Source organism: Perca fluviatilis, chromosome 7 (genome assembly GCF_010015445.1).
Source record: "Perca fluviatilis chromosome 7, GENO_Pfluv_1.0, whole genome shotgun sequence".
Classification (NCBI taxonomy): domain Eukaryota; kingdom Metazoa; phylum Chordata; class Actinopteri; order Perciformes; family Percidae; genus Perca; species Perca fluviatilis.
This window is the reverse complement of record NC_053118.1, coordinates 7,112,172-7,126,796: the sequence shown is the minus strand read 5'-3', so window position 1 is coordinate 7,126,796 and position 14,625 is coordinate 7,112,172. Positions and strand designations below refer to the sequence as shown.

General features: G+C 41.6%; 1 protein-coding gene across 6 annotated transcripts in view; it reads right to left on the bottom strand.

Moving 5' to 3' along the window:
• cdk14 (cyclin-dependent kinase 14) overlaps window positions 1-14,625 on the bottom strand; it is a 253,273-nt gene that overhangs the window by 165,639 nt on the left and 73,009 nt on the right. For all 6 annotated transcript variants that reach the window (XM_039805595.1, XM_039805596.1, XM_039805598.1 and 3 more), the window contains 3 exons: window positions 8,325-8,419; window positions 7,566-7,645; window positions 74-168 (listed from right to left, as the gene is read on the bottom strand). In XM_039805595.1, coding sequence (XP_039661529.1) covers window positions 74-168; window positions 7,566-7,645; window positions 8,325-8,419 — 270 coding nt within the window. The remainder of the gene's footprint in view (window positions 1-73; window positions 169-7,565; window positions 7,646-8,324; window positions 8,420-14,625) is intronic.

The window sequence follows — 14,625 nt, the reverse complement described above, 5'->3', positions numbered from 1 at the left end:
GGTCTTTCGTACTACTCGCCACCGTTGTCGTCCAAAAAGAGTCCGATTGGGTGATGTCAGTGTGCATACTCACCACATATTCGAAGACCAGAGTCAGGGTTTCCTTGGTGTGGATGATGTCATGGAGGAGCACGATGTTGGAATGCTTCAGGCCTTTCAGAAGAGATGCTGCAGAGACAGAAGAGAGTTAATTTGAGGCACATATTGAGCTACCGGAGGAATTGCTATGATCTATGCCTTCATTAGCTGCAGCATTAGAATGCAACACAGCCCCTGCATAAGCCTCACTACATACATACAGGGGATTAGGAAAAGATTCAAACCGAGGAAGAAAACACAGGGTGGATTATGGGTGGAAGTTCTCACACTCATTTGTCAACATATTTATGATGTAATGGACAATGTTAATAAGTACAGCAGTGAGAGGATGTGTTGGGGAGATGGTCAAATCAGCCGTTACTTCACTGGCACAGCTTACAGAGTCTTACTGTGGAGGATGGCTGTGATTAGCACATTCTGGGATGGACTTGTTAAGACTTTCCCATGTGATTCGCTTCATCTGAGTCAAACCGGGAGGATTTTGCAAATAATAGACAGAGATATATATAAAAGCAAATTAATTGTCCAGCCGGCAGAGGTTTCCAGAAATGGAAAGGGTCAGTTTTGCGTGAGCAAATTCTAAACCTCTAAAAACCTTGACTTTTGAGTTGAAAGACGAGAATACTTTATCACCAGGCATACACATCTGAAGGGCTCGGCCTCACTGATGTAAAAACATGATTAAAAAAACAGCTTTGAAAAGGAAGATGTACAAATGCTTTCAATTATAATGCTCAGCTTTCAGACAGAACTCACGACTTGATTTGCTTGTGATGACCTGTGACTTGACAATTAAAAATTTCTCACAAAGGCAGTCCTGGTTCATTTTAGAACACCAAAGCAAGAGAAAAGGGAGAGCTGCAGTTGGATGCTAACCTTAACTCAGTGTTTTTCAACCTTTTTTGAGCCACGGCACATTTTTTACATAAAAAAAATGCTGCGGCACACCACCAACCAAAAGTTTACAAAATAACACATTGTAGCCTAATAAGATCAGAATCTGCATTTTTTTTAAAGTGTATCCATTGCTTTTGCAAGCTTACATCGATGATCTCGGCCCTACGGTTTACATCCTGTCACTGCGGGATGCGGCGCAAAAGGTGGCACAGGGCTCCAGACTAAGTTTCTTCACTAGGAGCACAGTGGCCCCCAACTGAAAATTTTAGGGGCACAACCAGAAAACGTAGGGGCACACACTGTAAATCAACATGCTAACCAAATATTCACATTTCTACTAATTTCCACTGTATTACTAATAAATACTTTGATAATAGATGCAGAAATTACAATGTGCTGTTTCAAATTCAGTGTCACTTTTGAAGATGCAACATATAAGGTAAACTGACAGCCCCATCGCTGTCATGACAGTTTTTTTATTATTGTATTTGTAGATTATATTTTATTATGTTTTATTTTCATCATGACCATTTTTAATTGCTCTTTGATGTTTCATGTAAAGCACTTTGAATTGCCTTGTTGCTGAAAGGTGCTGTAGAAATAAAGTTGCCTTGCCTTACAACCATAGACAGTATATAAGAAGCTTACAACCTCAGCCTGTCAGTCAGTCACCAGGGCATTGAAACCACTGTTGTGTAATGTCAACAGCACCGCAACCGCTTTCGGCTCGCCATTAATATCATATCGCAGCAAATTCTGTCTGCGTGAAGTTATGAAAAAACTGTAACCACACTTGAAACCACTTTATCGGCATTTCCGTGACTCACTGTGACTTCAACAAAACTGCAGAGCCGACGTAGTTTGCATCGTCTGCAGCTCTGCGAGTGTGTGTGTTTGTGTTAGAGCTCTGCTCTCTGTCAATTTTCAGAGAGGACAGATAAGCTTGCGCTTACCCGCTCTCAGGTACCAAAATTTAAACGTTTAACGTGTAAAAAAAGGGGGCAAATTTACTGGTCGCACATGGGCGACTGGATGTAAAATTCAGTCGCACACTCTCAAATTTTGGTCGCAAAATGCGACCATTTGATCGCAGTCTGGAGCCCTGTGGCAGTAATTCTATCATCTTAAATCAACAAGGTCATTATTGCACTATATTATATGTATTTAATTTCTCTGCCAGTCATCATATTGCAGGCACAGATGCGCAACAATGGCAAATTATTTGCATTGACCAATTAAGTAAAATCGGATAATTTCTCACGGCACACAGGACGATCTCTCACGGCACACTAGTGTGCCGCGGCACAGTGGTTGAAAATCACTGCCTTAACTTAACCTTAACTTAACATTGTGAGGACTTGGACTTGCCATAAGGACTTGAGATTCAACACAAGACTTGCTGTGACGGACATACTGTACACTGTGGTCATTTCCATGACTTTTTTTATTTATTTTATTTAGAAGAGATGGCTTTTTTATTATTATTATAATTCTATATCATTATGTCTCAAAGAAGTTCACTTAAATTCATGATCGTTAAGATTCCATAGGTCTGAGCGAGCGATTTGATCAGCGCCGCCTACTTTGACAGTTTGATGTGAGTTCCATTAGCCTGGTGCGTTGCGCTGGGCGCAGTATTCCAGTTGCGTTCAGTATTTATGTTGGGTAAGCTACGCCCTTTTATCAGGTCATTAAAGTGCCCATATTATGAGAAAATCACTTGTTCTGGGATTTGAGGTGTCTCTGGTGCTTCCACACGCATACAAACTTGGAAAACATCCATGCTGTTTTGAGTGAGATACGGTTTCTGAATGTAACCTGCCTTCAGTCTCCGGGTGAGCTGGTCAAAATCTGCACGGCTTTCTACGTCACTAGCCAAAACGAGTGGGCTAGCCGCTAGCATGCTAGCGTTTAGCTCCCTCGTTCTCAAAGGCAAAAACACTGCTACAACACACACGAGTTCACCATAATCTACAAAAGAACTACTTACATGTCCCTGTTCTGCGCCCTCGGTTAGAAGAAGTCTCCCGGCTAATCCTGCCTTGTACTGACTGGAGTTGGAGAAACAGCTAGCTAGCTGATGTGATCCTTACCTCGCTACTGCGCATGTGCGCCTCCCACCAAAGATGGGATAGAAGTGACACAACACACAGGGTGAAAAGAGGAGCTGCAGCAATGTGCAGTACAACAAAAATATGGTGTTTTTTTTAATTTAAACCACGTAAACCTATTCTGGTACAACCTCAAAATACAATTCTGAACCTGAAAAGGAGCATAATATGGGCACTTTAAACCCACCTCCTATGAGATCATTTTTAATTGTAACATAGAACTTCTCTCTCTGCATCTGTCTTACATTGCAACATGTCGACTGCTATTATAAAAAACTTGGCAACTAGCAAATATCAGTACTCGTGAATCCCTGAGGATCAACCTCTGGGGGGCAGCAAACCAGAGCAGATTCTCTGTAAGCAACTTATGTATCAGTTTATAGGCCGAGAGGATCCATCGCATCCACTTTAAAGAAGATCGTTAACAATGTCGTCCAACATGAAAATACTGAACTCATGACTCATCTTCAATACATTCAATACGGAATATGGTCCGCGCGCATGCACCAGCTCTTCTACTTCATGTTCAGTACATGCATGCATTGTTTTCTCTGAATCCCCTGTGTGGGTGTGCATGTTCAGTCCTGCAGAGGCAAGTTGGACTCTGCCAATGCCAATGAAAGCTACTAAATGAAAAAAGGTAACTCTACAGAATGTAAGAATGTAAAGTTAAATGGCTACTTCAGACAAGAAAGGTTGTGGGGGTATCAAGAAAGTGGGTTTGATGTAATGAAAAGCATAAGTATGTGCTTCAAGTTTAAAAAATCCTGTCAATACAGATTAATATGTCTTCATCAATAAAGGACGCCCACATGTTTCTGTCAAGGTTTCACTGTGGCCTTAGTAAAAGTTTTGGAATGGCATTAAAGAACATTTCCATTTCACCATCACCATACGGATTAGTTAGAAAAACATCCCTTTTTGCCCATAGTGGAACTATTCCAGACTCAGAAGCCATTATATAAGCCATATATACTTGAGCGAGAAGAGGCATGATTATACAAACTGCAAAGCTTTCTCTGGTAATTACAGAGATAGATTTGCAGGCAAACAAACAGATGACAGAAAAAGTCATCCAGCCACAGTAAGGCAATACAGTACAGGGAAGAGTTTCATTAGGACAGAATGTGCGAGCAGCATAATAAGTGCAGTTTTATTATGAAGCAGAGACGGGATTTTCAGACAGTTGCCAATGTGATTAATTTAGCAAACACAAAGTTCTTTTCCAAGGGCACAGGCGAGCTTTGACGCACAGATCCTCAGAGAGCTGGCGAGTGATGGGCCCTCATGAATACATTCATCCTGTATCAATACCTAAAGGTTGTTAAAAAAAAAAAATCTGACACGGCAGTAAGCAGGAGGTTAGTGCTACAGTCAGATACCTCAAAGATCCTGTGACCAGTTTGAAGATCCAACCACCTCCCTCCCCCGCGCACACACACACACCGACCCCATCTCTAGTAATGGGCGCGAGTGTGTGCAGTTTTAATAAGCATGGACACACACACACTCTGGATATATTACTTTATTCAGCAGCAGTCTGTGATGCAGCGCTGGGAGCTTCCTGCTCAGTAATTGCTGAATTAGTTCAATTTCAAAGCAGCTTTCTGATCCGCTCACAGGGAGAGTTTGGACTGTGTGTGTGTGTGTGTGTGTGTGTGTGTGTGTGTGTGTCTCTAACTTGACCAGCCCTTGATCGTACACAGATCAAACGGACAGAATCATTTTCTCATCTAAATTCTAATGCCAGTCATGTGTGCGTGTGAAGGTGAGTGTGTCTTCTTAAAGTCCATCCAGCTTCAGGTGCTTCACACACACACACACACACAAAGATTAGCAGAACTAATCTCCGTCCATATTATCACATGAACATTGGCAAACAATGGGCATGTGCGTGCCGTTGTAAACAGGAAGCAGGTTGTCTGATGTTTTCTCTGCGGGTGAAAATCATGGATGTGGAAGTCGAAAATACAGAAAATACTTTGGAGAAAGGACCGACAATGAGGTGGAACTGTTCCTGAAAGGTATGTAAGCCTGCCTAACCGATAAGACTGACTGACGTGTGTCGTCGTTTCCAAAGTCTCCGTTTGTGCCCGTCCAGACTACAAAGCAACCCCGAAACGGGCTCGGAAACATTGGAGTAGTGTGGACGCGATGCGTAAACGTAGCAGAAGCTATTTGTTTTTAAAGCTTAAAAAGGTATGGTAGTGTAGATGTAGCCTAAATGTAAAACCAACTGAATTTGCTTTCTCAGTTTCAAAAGTCAGTTCTTCACCTCCCTTCCATGGCCTTCAGTTGTCTTTAAAGGCTCCTTTCAGTAACTCTGTAAAATGATACAGAACGGAGATGAATAGGATTCTAACGTTCATCATGGTCAGCATTAGTGTTATTAATATGAGAAAACACAACTTATCTTACCATGTATGAAAGACGCAAAAAAGCAAGTTCCTATCAAGTACATTTTCCTTTAAAAAAAAATAAAAAATTAGCGGTCTCCGGACAACGCATGCTGGGAGTTCTATTAAAATGCTGATCATGTTTCTTTAGAAACTATTTCATGTTTTTGTGTGAACTCTAATTCTCAAACTCGTATCTTTTATAAATCGTCTCTTTTTACCCTCTACACCTGCAGCGCCGCACGGCGTAGGATTGTGTGAGTCACAGGCCAGACGGAGAGCTTTTGCTTTCAGTCGTCAATCGGCTGTCAGCTGTTATCAGAGGATACGGTCAGATACGCTCGCTGACAGTCATTCAGTTGGTTCCTGTATATCGGTAGTTTAATTTAAAAGAAATATAGACACTTCCTGATCCATTTCTGTGTTAAAGCGCCCATATTATGCTCATTTTCAGGTTCATAACTGTATTTTAAGATTGCACCAGAATAGGTTTACATGGTTTAATTTTCAAAAAACACCATATTTTTGTTGTACTGCACAGCTCTCTCTCACTGCTGCAGCTCCTCTTTTCACCTTGTCTCTGTTTTAGCTACAGAGTGAGACCTCTTTTCTTCTTCTTCTGTACTATCTTTGATTGCACTCGCACATGCTCAGTAGCTCAGATGTAGATCATGTCAGCTAGCTAACTCTAGAGACAGTAAAAGAAAGCTGTTTCTCCAACTTTGGTCAGTTACAAGGCAGGATTAGCTGGGAGACTTCTAAATGAGGGCGCACATGTAAGTAGTTCTTTTGTAGATTATGGTGAACTTGTGTGTGTTGTAGCAGTGCTTTGCTATTGAGAACGACGTAGCATGCTAGCGTTAGCATTAGCGTTAGCATGCTAACGCTACGAGCTAACGGTTGTGGTTAGCCAGCTCGTTTCGGATTGTGACGTCACAATCCGAGCCGATTTTGAACAGCTCACCAGGAGACTGAAGGCAGGACACATTCAGAAACCGTATCAGAATCAGAATCAGAAATACTTTAATAATCCCAGGGGGAAATTGTTTTTACATCAACCTGAGTATCTCACTCAAAACACCATGGATGGATTTTTTTCAAAGTTTGAATGTGTGTGGAAGCACCAGAGACACAAAATAACACCCCAAATCCCAAAAACACCAAAAGTGTTTTTTTTCATAATATGGGCACCTTAAAGGGCCGCACACACCTCATGTAAAAAGACCTGTTTTTACGCTTGTAGAGGGGATCTCCGGGGAGCATACGCACCACTACGCACTGCTCTCGTGCCCGGTGTTGCCAGCGTCACAGATTATAGTAAAAGCGTAGCGTTGTAACATCTGCTCCGCATACGCAACACGTGCAATGTAGCACGTCTGGTTTTTCGTACCGATTGCACTCAGTGCGGCTCAAAGAACGGACTTCTTCTCTCCTGTAGCCAATCACTGCAAGGCGGTCTATGTTTCCGCATCGTTACGATGGGAGGCGCGCGGCTCGGCGATCAGACCCTCTGCGGACCCTCCGCGCCACAGTAGCAGAGGCCACATTTGCGTCATATCGCAAACGTACCGTACCGCGGCAACCGCAAGAAGCATGTAACAGCTTTTGGTCTGCGACGGTGCAATCGCTTGAAGAGTTGTTTGGTGTAAAGTGGGTAGGGCTGGGCAATATATCAATATTATATCGATATCAATATATGAGGCTAGCTATCGTCTTAAACTTTGGATATCGAAATATCATGAGTGTTATCTGTCCCTGGTTGTAGAGGCTGCATTACAGTAGAGTGATGCCATTTTCTGAACACACCAGACTGCTCTAGCTGTTCCATTATTTGGCCTTTACCTACTTAGTCATTACATCAACCTAACTGATGATTATTCATCAAAAATGTCATTGTGTGCATATTTCGTGAAAGCACCAATTGTCAAACCTACAATATCGCCACAATATCGAGGTATTTGGTCAAAAATATCGGGACATTTGATTTTCTCCCCATCGCCCAGCTCTAAAGGTCGGCATAACAGTCTCTGCGCTTGGCTTCCCACCCCCCTGGACCTCTCACCTTCTCGTATGGCGGTGAACGGCGTCCCTTCCTCCTCTTGCAGACGGATCACCTTCAGAGCCACCAGCTTCCCATTCACCCTGGCAACAACACAGAGGACAAACTAAGTATGGGCGTCCTGCGCCGTCTGAAGAATCTCTTAGAACCAGTGAAGCCGGAGAACAGCGAACATTGTTGAAGTCAATGAAATGTAATTTAGCAGCAGCGGAGTGAGACCCGGGGACAAGGCCGCGGGATTACAACTGAATGAAGCTCACCAATCAAAACTGTTGTAGTGGCGAGAAACGCAAAATAACATCATTACGGAGAAGCTTAGATGCTGCAGAGTTCTGTACGTTTACAGTGTGTGAACACTTCATCTTCTTAGAATTTGATTAGCAAAACCTGGAAGGAAGGCAGCAAACCATAAACTATTGAATCAACTGAATGAAAGCAGCCATCCTATAGTGATTCTAATACAAGAAATTACATTGCATTACGTGTGTGGGACTCTGGCTCTGCAGAGGAGACAGATTATTTACATAAAACTACACTGTGTAACGGTTATTGCCGTTCCTTTTAATTAATTCATTCCGTTACAGCTCTGCTCCTGTATAATTAAATGTAATATTCACTGCCTGCATGAGTGGCTCTTAAGAACTATAAAGAAGAGTGACGGGATAATGCTAAGGATTCGACATGCGCACAAACGCACACACACACGCGCGCGCACACACACGCGCACGCACACACACACACACACACACAACTACTACTTACTTGCTCTTTCCTTTGTAAACTGTGGCGTATGAACCTTCGCCCAGTTTCTCCAGCTTTTCATAGGAATCTGCTTTTCCAAACTTGGGGCTTGTAGGCTAGAGGGAGAAAAAAAAAAAATATATATATATATACAAAAAGGTAATATAAAAGCATGGATTCAGTAACCCAGAAAAATAAAACTCTGAGGATCTCACACGAGACACGTACAAGTCTGTGAGAGATATTATGATCTGGAGGCATCATCCCGGAGGCGTAATGTGAGGAGGAGGAGGAGGAGGAGGAGGAGAGAGAAGTCTTCATGTTAGAACTCTAAAGACTACTTTTCATTGAATCGTCACCTCATAATGTTCAGACACTTTTCATTGAAGGAGGTAACAACTACAGCTCGGAGGAAGTGTGGCCCAGAGCGGAGTGTGGTCATACCCAACTGATATGAAAAAGGGAAAAGTAGCTCAACTCTAAAATGAGATGCTGTAGAGCAGTGGTTCTCAAACTTTTTTCAATAAGGTACCCCCTTTTGAAATATTTTTTCAGTTAAGTACCCCCTAGTCTATATATCGACGAAGTTTCTCTGGATTTCACGGATGTCTGTCCTCTTCCTCTTCCTTTGTGTTGGCGATCTGAACTATGGAGGATTAATGAGGACTATAGTTAACTGCTCCTCAGATCTCTGCAGGGTAAATCCAGACAGCTAGCTAGACTATCTGTCCAATCGGAGTTTTCTCCACCAAAACAAGTTCCTTCCCGAGGCTATTTTACAGAGGCACCGTGGCTCCGTCCGATTGACGATTGTGATTGGTTTAAAGAATGCCAATAAACCAGAGCACGTTTTTCTCCTATCCCAGAATGCTGTGTGGACTAGCCAGACCCTCCTCCGCAGTGCTGCAGAGGAAGGTCTGGCAATGCGAGACTAAGTATGCCCAGACTAGCGCAAATAATCTTTTGGTAGAATAAAAGGCTATATGAAGAAAGACATTAGGTCACTGCACAATCAGTGTCTGTGTAACTGAAAAAAAAACACTTCAATGCTACCTCAAATGTTTAGAATCCATAACTAAATTAATTATTATAGTATAATTGTTCCAGGGAATTATGCACGACATGATATTTTTTAACTATAGGAAAATAGCCTGCGACAGTGGAATCAATTGAAAAGTAGATCAGAAGGGGCAGCGCCAGTCAATTAAGACTAGAGCTGGGCAATATATCGATATTATATCGATATCGTGATACGAGACTAGATACCGTCTTAGATTTTGAATATCGTAATACGACATAAGTGCTGTCTTTTCCTGATTTTAAAGGCTGCATTACAGTAAAGTGATGTCATTTTCTGAACTTACCAGACTGTTGTAACTGTTCTATTATTTGCCTTTACACACTTAGTCATTATATCTACATTACTGATGATTATTTATCAAAAATCTCATTGTGTAAATATTTTGTGAAAGCACCGATAGTCAACACTACAATATCGTTGCGGTATCGATATCGAGGTATTTGTCAAAAATATCGTGATATTTGATTTTCTCCATATCGCCCAGCCCTAATTAAGACACAAATGTTTTGGACCTAAATAGGATTGTTTTCAGGTCTACAAACAACTGGCTAACTCGTCGTCATACATGGGAGTTCATCTGACCAATGTCTGCAGATAAGTGGTTAGTCTAACAGGGCTTCACACATGTAAACCATGATTATTAACATGTAATTGGTCACAATCAATTATTAAAAAGGGGCATTGTGCAACACATACAATGGAAAAAGGAGAATTTATTCAAATGAGCTTATTTTAACTTGGCCAAATGACATGAGTGCAGCATTGACATCAAGTGTCTATGCTGATTAAAACCCATTATCTCCAGATGCAGGCCATGTCTGATCCCCTATTTCTTTTTTTTTTACAATCCAAGTGGTTGTGTGTGAAACATCAAAGTTGAGTGGGTCGGGCAGGCCTAAACACAACGACCACGAGCGGGACCATTTACACATTTTCATAATCACGGCTGAAACAATTCATTAGTGTCTCGCAGCGATGCTGGCAGGCAATCAGTCAGGCCTCATATCACACTTATTAAATCTTATTCGTGTGCACACTCATTAGGCGTTTTTGCATTTGGAGCTAAATTTAAAAAAAAAGGAACCAAACTATGTATAAAAGCTGAAAATCTCATTTGCGTGATTGAGAAAATGAAGTTGATTGTTGATTGCCTTCAATTAACCGTGTGCGGTTGTAAAGGCTGGCAAAGGAGTTTCAGACGGAGAACAGCTTGGCTGCCAAATCAAAGCACCTGAGGAATACAGAGGTAATTGGTGCTTTGACAGCATCTGATAAGCCATAGCCATGTCAAAGCCAAGCAAGTGCATGCTACTGCAGACCCATTCCTGGGGTTTGATGTTGGGGAAACGAAATATGATTGCCCCCCAGTGATTTTTTTTATAGTGGACTATATAGTGAATGAAATTAAGTGCGGAGAATTCGAACACCACTACCAAATGGTGAACCCACTATATCAGTGGATCTCAAATTAGGGTCTGGGGACCCCCCAGGGGTCCTTGAAGGGGTTCCCCCACCCAAAAAGGGGAATAGTTTGTTTTCACTATAATTTCATCCATAAGTAACACAATGACAAAATGACTTTGCTCACGGGTTTCAATTCACTTTCTGTAGTAAAACATCTAAAAGCAAAAACTCCATTAGGTAGGGCACACTGGGAAAAAGTCTTATCAGGTGGGGGGTCGGTGGTCTGATTTGTGTCAGCTCAGGGGTCCTTGATGTGAAAAAGTTTGAGAACCACTGCACTATATAGGGCACTATTTCTCTGCTGGGGAAGGATTTCAAACACAGCTCAAGTCTCCAGGAGGCTTCCAATGAACCATTTTAGAAGAAGAAGAGGACGTCATTAAAAGAGCTCCAGTCAAACCTCAAACAGTCAAAAGACTTGATGAATATATATATATATTTTATTTTTATCGCGAGATTAACGTTTTTTTTTGGCCTAGCAAACTTTGTAGTTTTTTTCACATACTGTTGCAACAACTAGTAACGTTAGAAAAACTACAACACCACACCGGATCTAGCTAGACCGGAAACTAAACAACAGGCACGCCGCACACACTTGTTTGGGCTTGCGAGCAGGCCAAAGAGTAGTAGGCTAACGTTAGCTTTGAGTGGATGGCGAGCGCGAGACGCCGAAATGGATGTTAAAAAGTTGTCAAGGGGGACAGTAGTTTCACGCACACACAGCCTGTACTCCACGGAGAAAGCAGCCACACTGGAACTGCTGCAAAGTGCAAACGCTGTCTCATTAACCGGTGATCACTGGACGTCAGTGAGTAATCCAAATTATTTACATAGGAGTTACTGCACACTATATTGACTCTGTATATCACCATACGGTTTTAGGACTGTGTTGTTTGTATCGTTTTTTTGTCACATATATATATATATATATGTCAGTGGTATACATACATATACAATATACATATATATATATATATATATATACATATATATATATATATATATATATATATATATATATATATATACATACATACATACATACATACATACATACATAAACATACACATATATATATATATATATATATATATATATATATATATATATATGTGTGTGTGTGTGTTTGTTTCATGAATTAATGTGAGGAAGGCTACAGTCGCTCCACTCAGATGTGATGTCTATGTGTGCAGCTATTTGTAGTCTCTTCAGTGCTTCATGACTTATTCAGTTGCCATTTCATTTTGCACGTCGCAGTTTGCTTTTATCAGTACTCTTTCACCCCAGCAAAGTGTAAAATCCTTCACTTTCTGCGGTTTCCACATAGGGCTGGGCAATATATCCAAAATATATCTACATCGATATATGAGGTTAGATATCGTCTTAAATTTTGGGTATCGTAATATATTGATAATCGCACGTGTTGTCTTTTCCTGGTTTTAAAGGCTGCATTACAGTAAAGTGTTGTCATTTTCTGAACTTACCAGACTGTTCTAGCTGTTTTATTATCTGCTTTAACCCACTCACGCTACATGTCCATGTAGACGTTGTTTGCACAGTAGGGATCGCCCCGCTTCCCAGCATTGCACGCTAGCTGGCTCGCCACCAGCAGTTATCAGTGTCTCTTCACTGACCACTGACAAGCAAAGAAAACTCCACCCTCCTACAACCGCGATGGCTGCAGCTGATTGGATGAACGCTACATGTGAGGTTGGCTGCTCCGGGATTTCAAAACCGACCATAATGGCGGTCGGTAAATTAATTCTCTTATTTTACGAAAACGGTTCACGAAACGTGTTTCTGAAAACATCTTAAGCGAGAAATAGGCCAAGATTTTAGTCAGCTTTTGAGAGGTGGCGAGCCAAGCCGGCCGCTCCTCATTTGCATAAAGTTGAATCCAACCAACTTTATGCAAATAAGGATACCCTACACCCCGCTTCACCAAAGTCCCCGCGACGCTACCAGAACGTATTGCACAGCTGCTCCCACAGAAATGAATGGGAAGCGTGGAAATGACGCTGACAATGGACACGCACCATTAGTCATTATATCCACATTACTTGTGATTATTCATCCAAACTCTCATTGTGTAAATATTTTGTGAAAGCACCGATGGTCAACCCTACAATATCGCCGCCATATCCACATATATGTATTTGGTCAAAAATATGGTCATATTTGATTTTCTCCCTATCGCCCAGGTCTAGTTTTCCACTAAGGTCTTTTGATGCACAAAATTAAATTGTCTATGAAAAACAGAATGGAAATGCACTTACAATCACTTGCAGACACAAATGGACCCCGCCCCGACTGTTTCAAGCAGAATTGAGTCTGATTGAGTTTTGACCCTCGTGTTAGGCTATGATGTGCAATCTCTGTGAGAGAGGGGGCTGCACTGTTTTTGTTGTTTTAAAGAAATCTGGTTTGTTTCCATCCAGCCTGCAGCCTGCTCTTCGCTTGGACGGACTCAGGAGGCAAAGACAGATCTGAATAAATGCATCATTTCAGCAGCAACTGTCTTTTATTGATTGGTTTTTGCACTGGCTATTTCCTCTCTTGAACATCTCATTGGTGGAGATTATTGTTGATTTACAATATTGTCCTTAAAGAACGATGCTTGAATTGAAAATAAACTAAAGGTAAGAGAGAAAGGACAATACAACAGTAACAGTGCAATTACAACACATTACTGTATATGCGATAAACACTGCTACCACCACTGTACTGCAGTACTTGTACTAACATGGTACTGCCGATAACCATGACATATACGGTGAAATGCATTAGAATCAGTTATTATGTATGTATGTATTTGTTTCTGCAGGGTTTCCCCCAGTGTTCTGCAAGCCTGGTGGCCCACCGGGCCTAAGTCACTGAGAATTTTTGAATTTTAAGACATTTTTTTAAGTTACAGTGGGGCACCTCAGTTGGAAACTTAAGACACATATTTCAAATCTCCAGTTAGCTTTTAGCACTGACTTCATGTAGGGCCCTGTGGAATATGTCTTATAGCTTTTTTAAATTCTGAATTTTGCAATTGCCATCTATGATTCTGTTATCACAGAAACTATTGGGCTCTACATTAATGCTGCCATCAGTCTGTGACTCCGGGCCCTAGTCAAGAAAAAAAGACACTTGCCACCAGGCACAAACAGCTTTTCTGGGGGAAACCCTGTTCTGTATTTAGGGTTTATTTCATATTAATGTTTAAAATGTTTGTTTGCTTGTTTATGTATGCACCATTGACCAAGGCAAATTCAACGTAAGTGTAACTTATTGTGGCAATAAACCCTTTTCTGATTCGGATTAAATACAGACTTTGCTTATCCCGTCTAAATGCTGTGCACCAAACACAGATAGAGCTAAATTATGAGCAAAAGAAAAATGACCACACCCCCATCCTCTCTCAGAACCACAAGCTGTGTTTCCATGGCAACGCTGGCACAACTGTTGACTGCTTTGTCACCCACTGCTTATCAACTCAAACAGAGGTGACGGCCCACCAAATAGTGTGTCCTCATCGGCATCACAGCTGATGGCTTTCTCCTGCTTTGCTATTCCTTCTTTTCTTTTGGGGGAGTCACATGTTGGGACTATTTCTTGGTGAACAACACCTAGGCACTGTGACTCGGTGAAGCTAGGAGAAAAAACTAATTGTTCGTCGAAATTCTTGAATTTCCGACCGTTCGTGAATGCGTCTGGGTGGAACGTGCCGCCATTATGTAAGAAAGCTCTAAAGTTAAGCCAGAAAATCACTAAAGGGATTAAAAACTTGC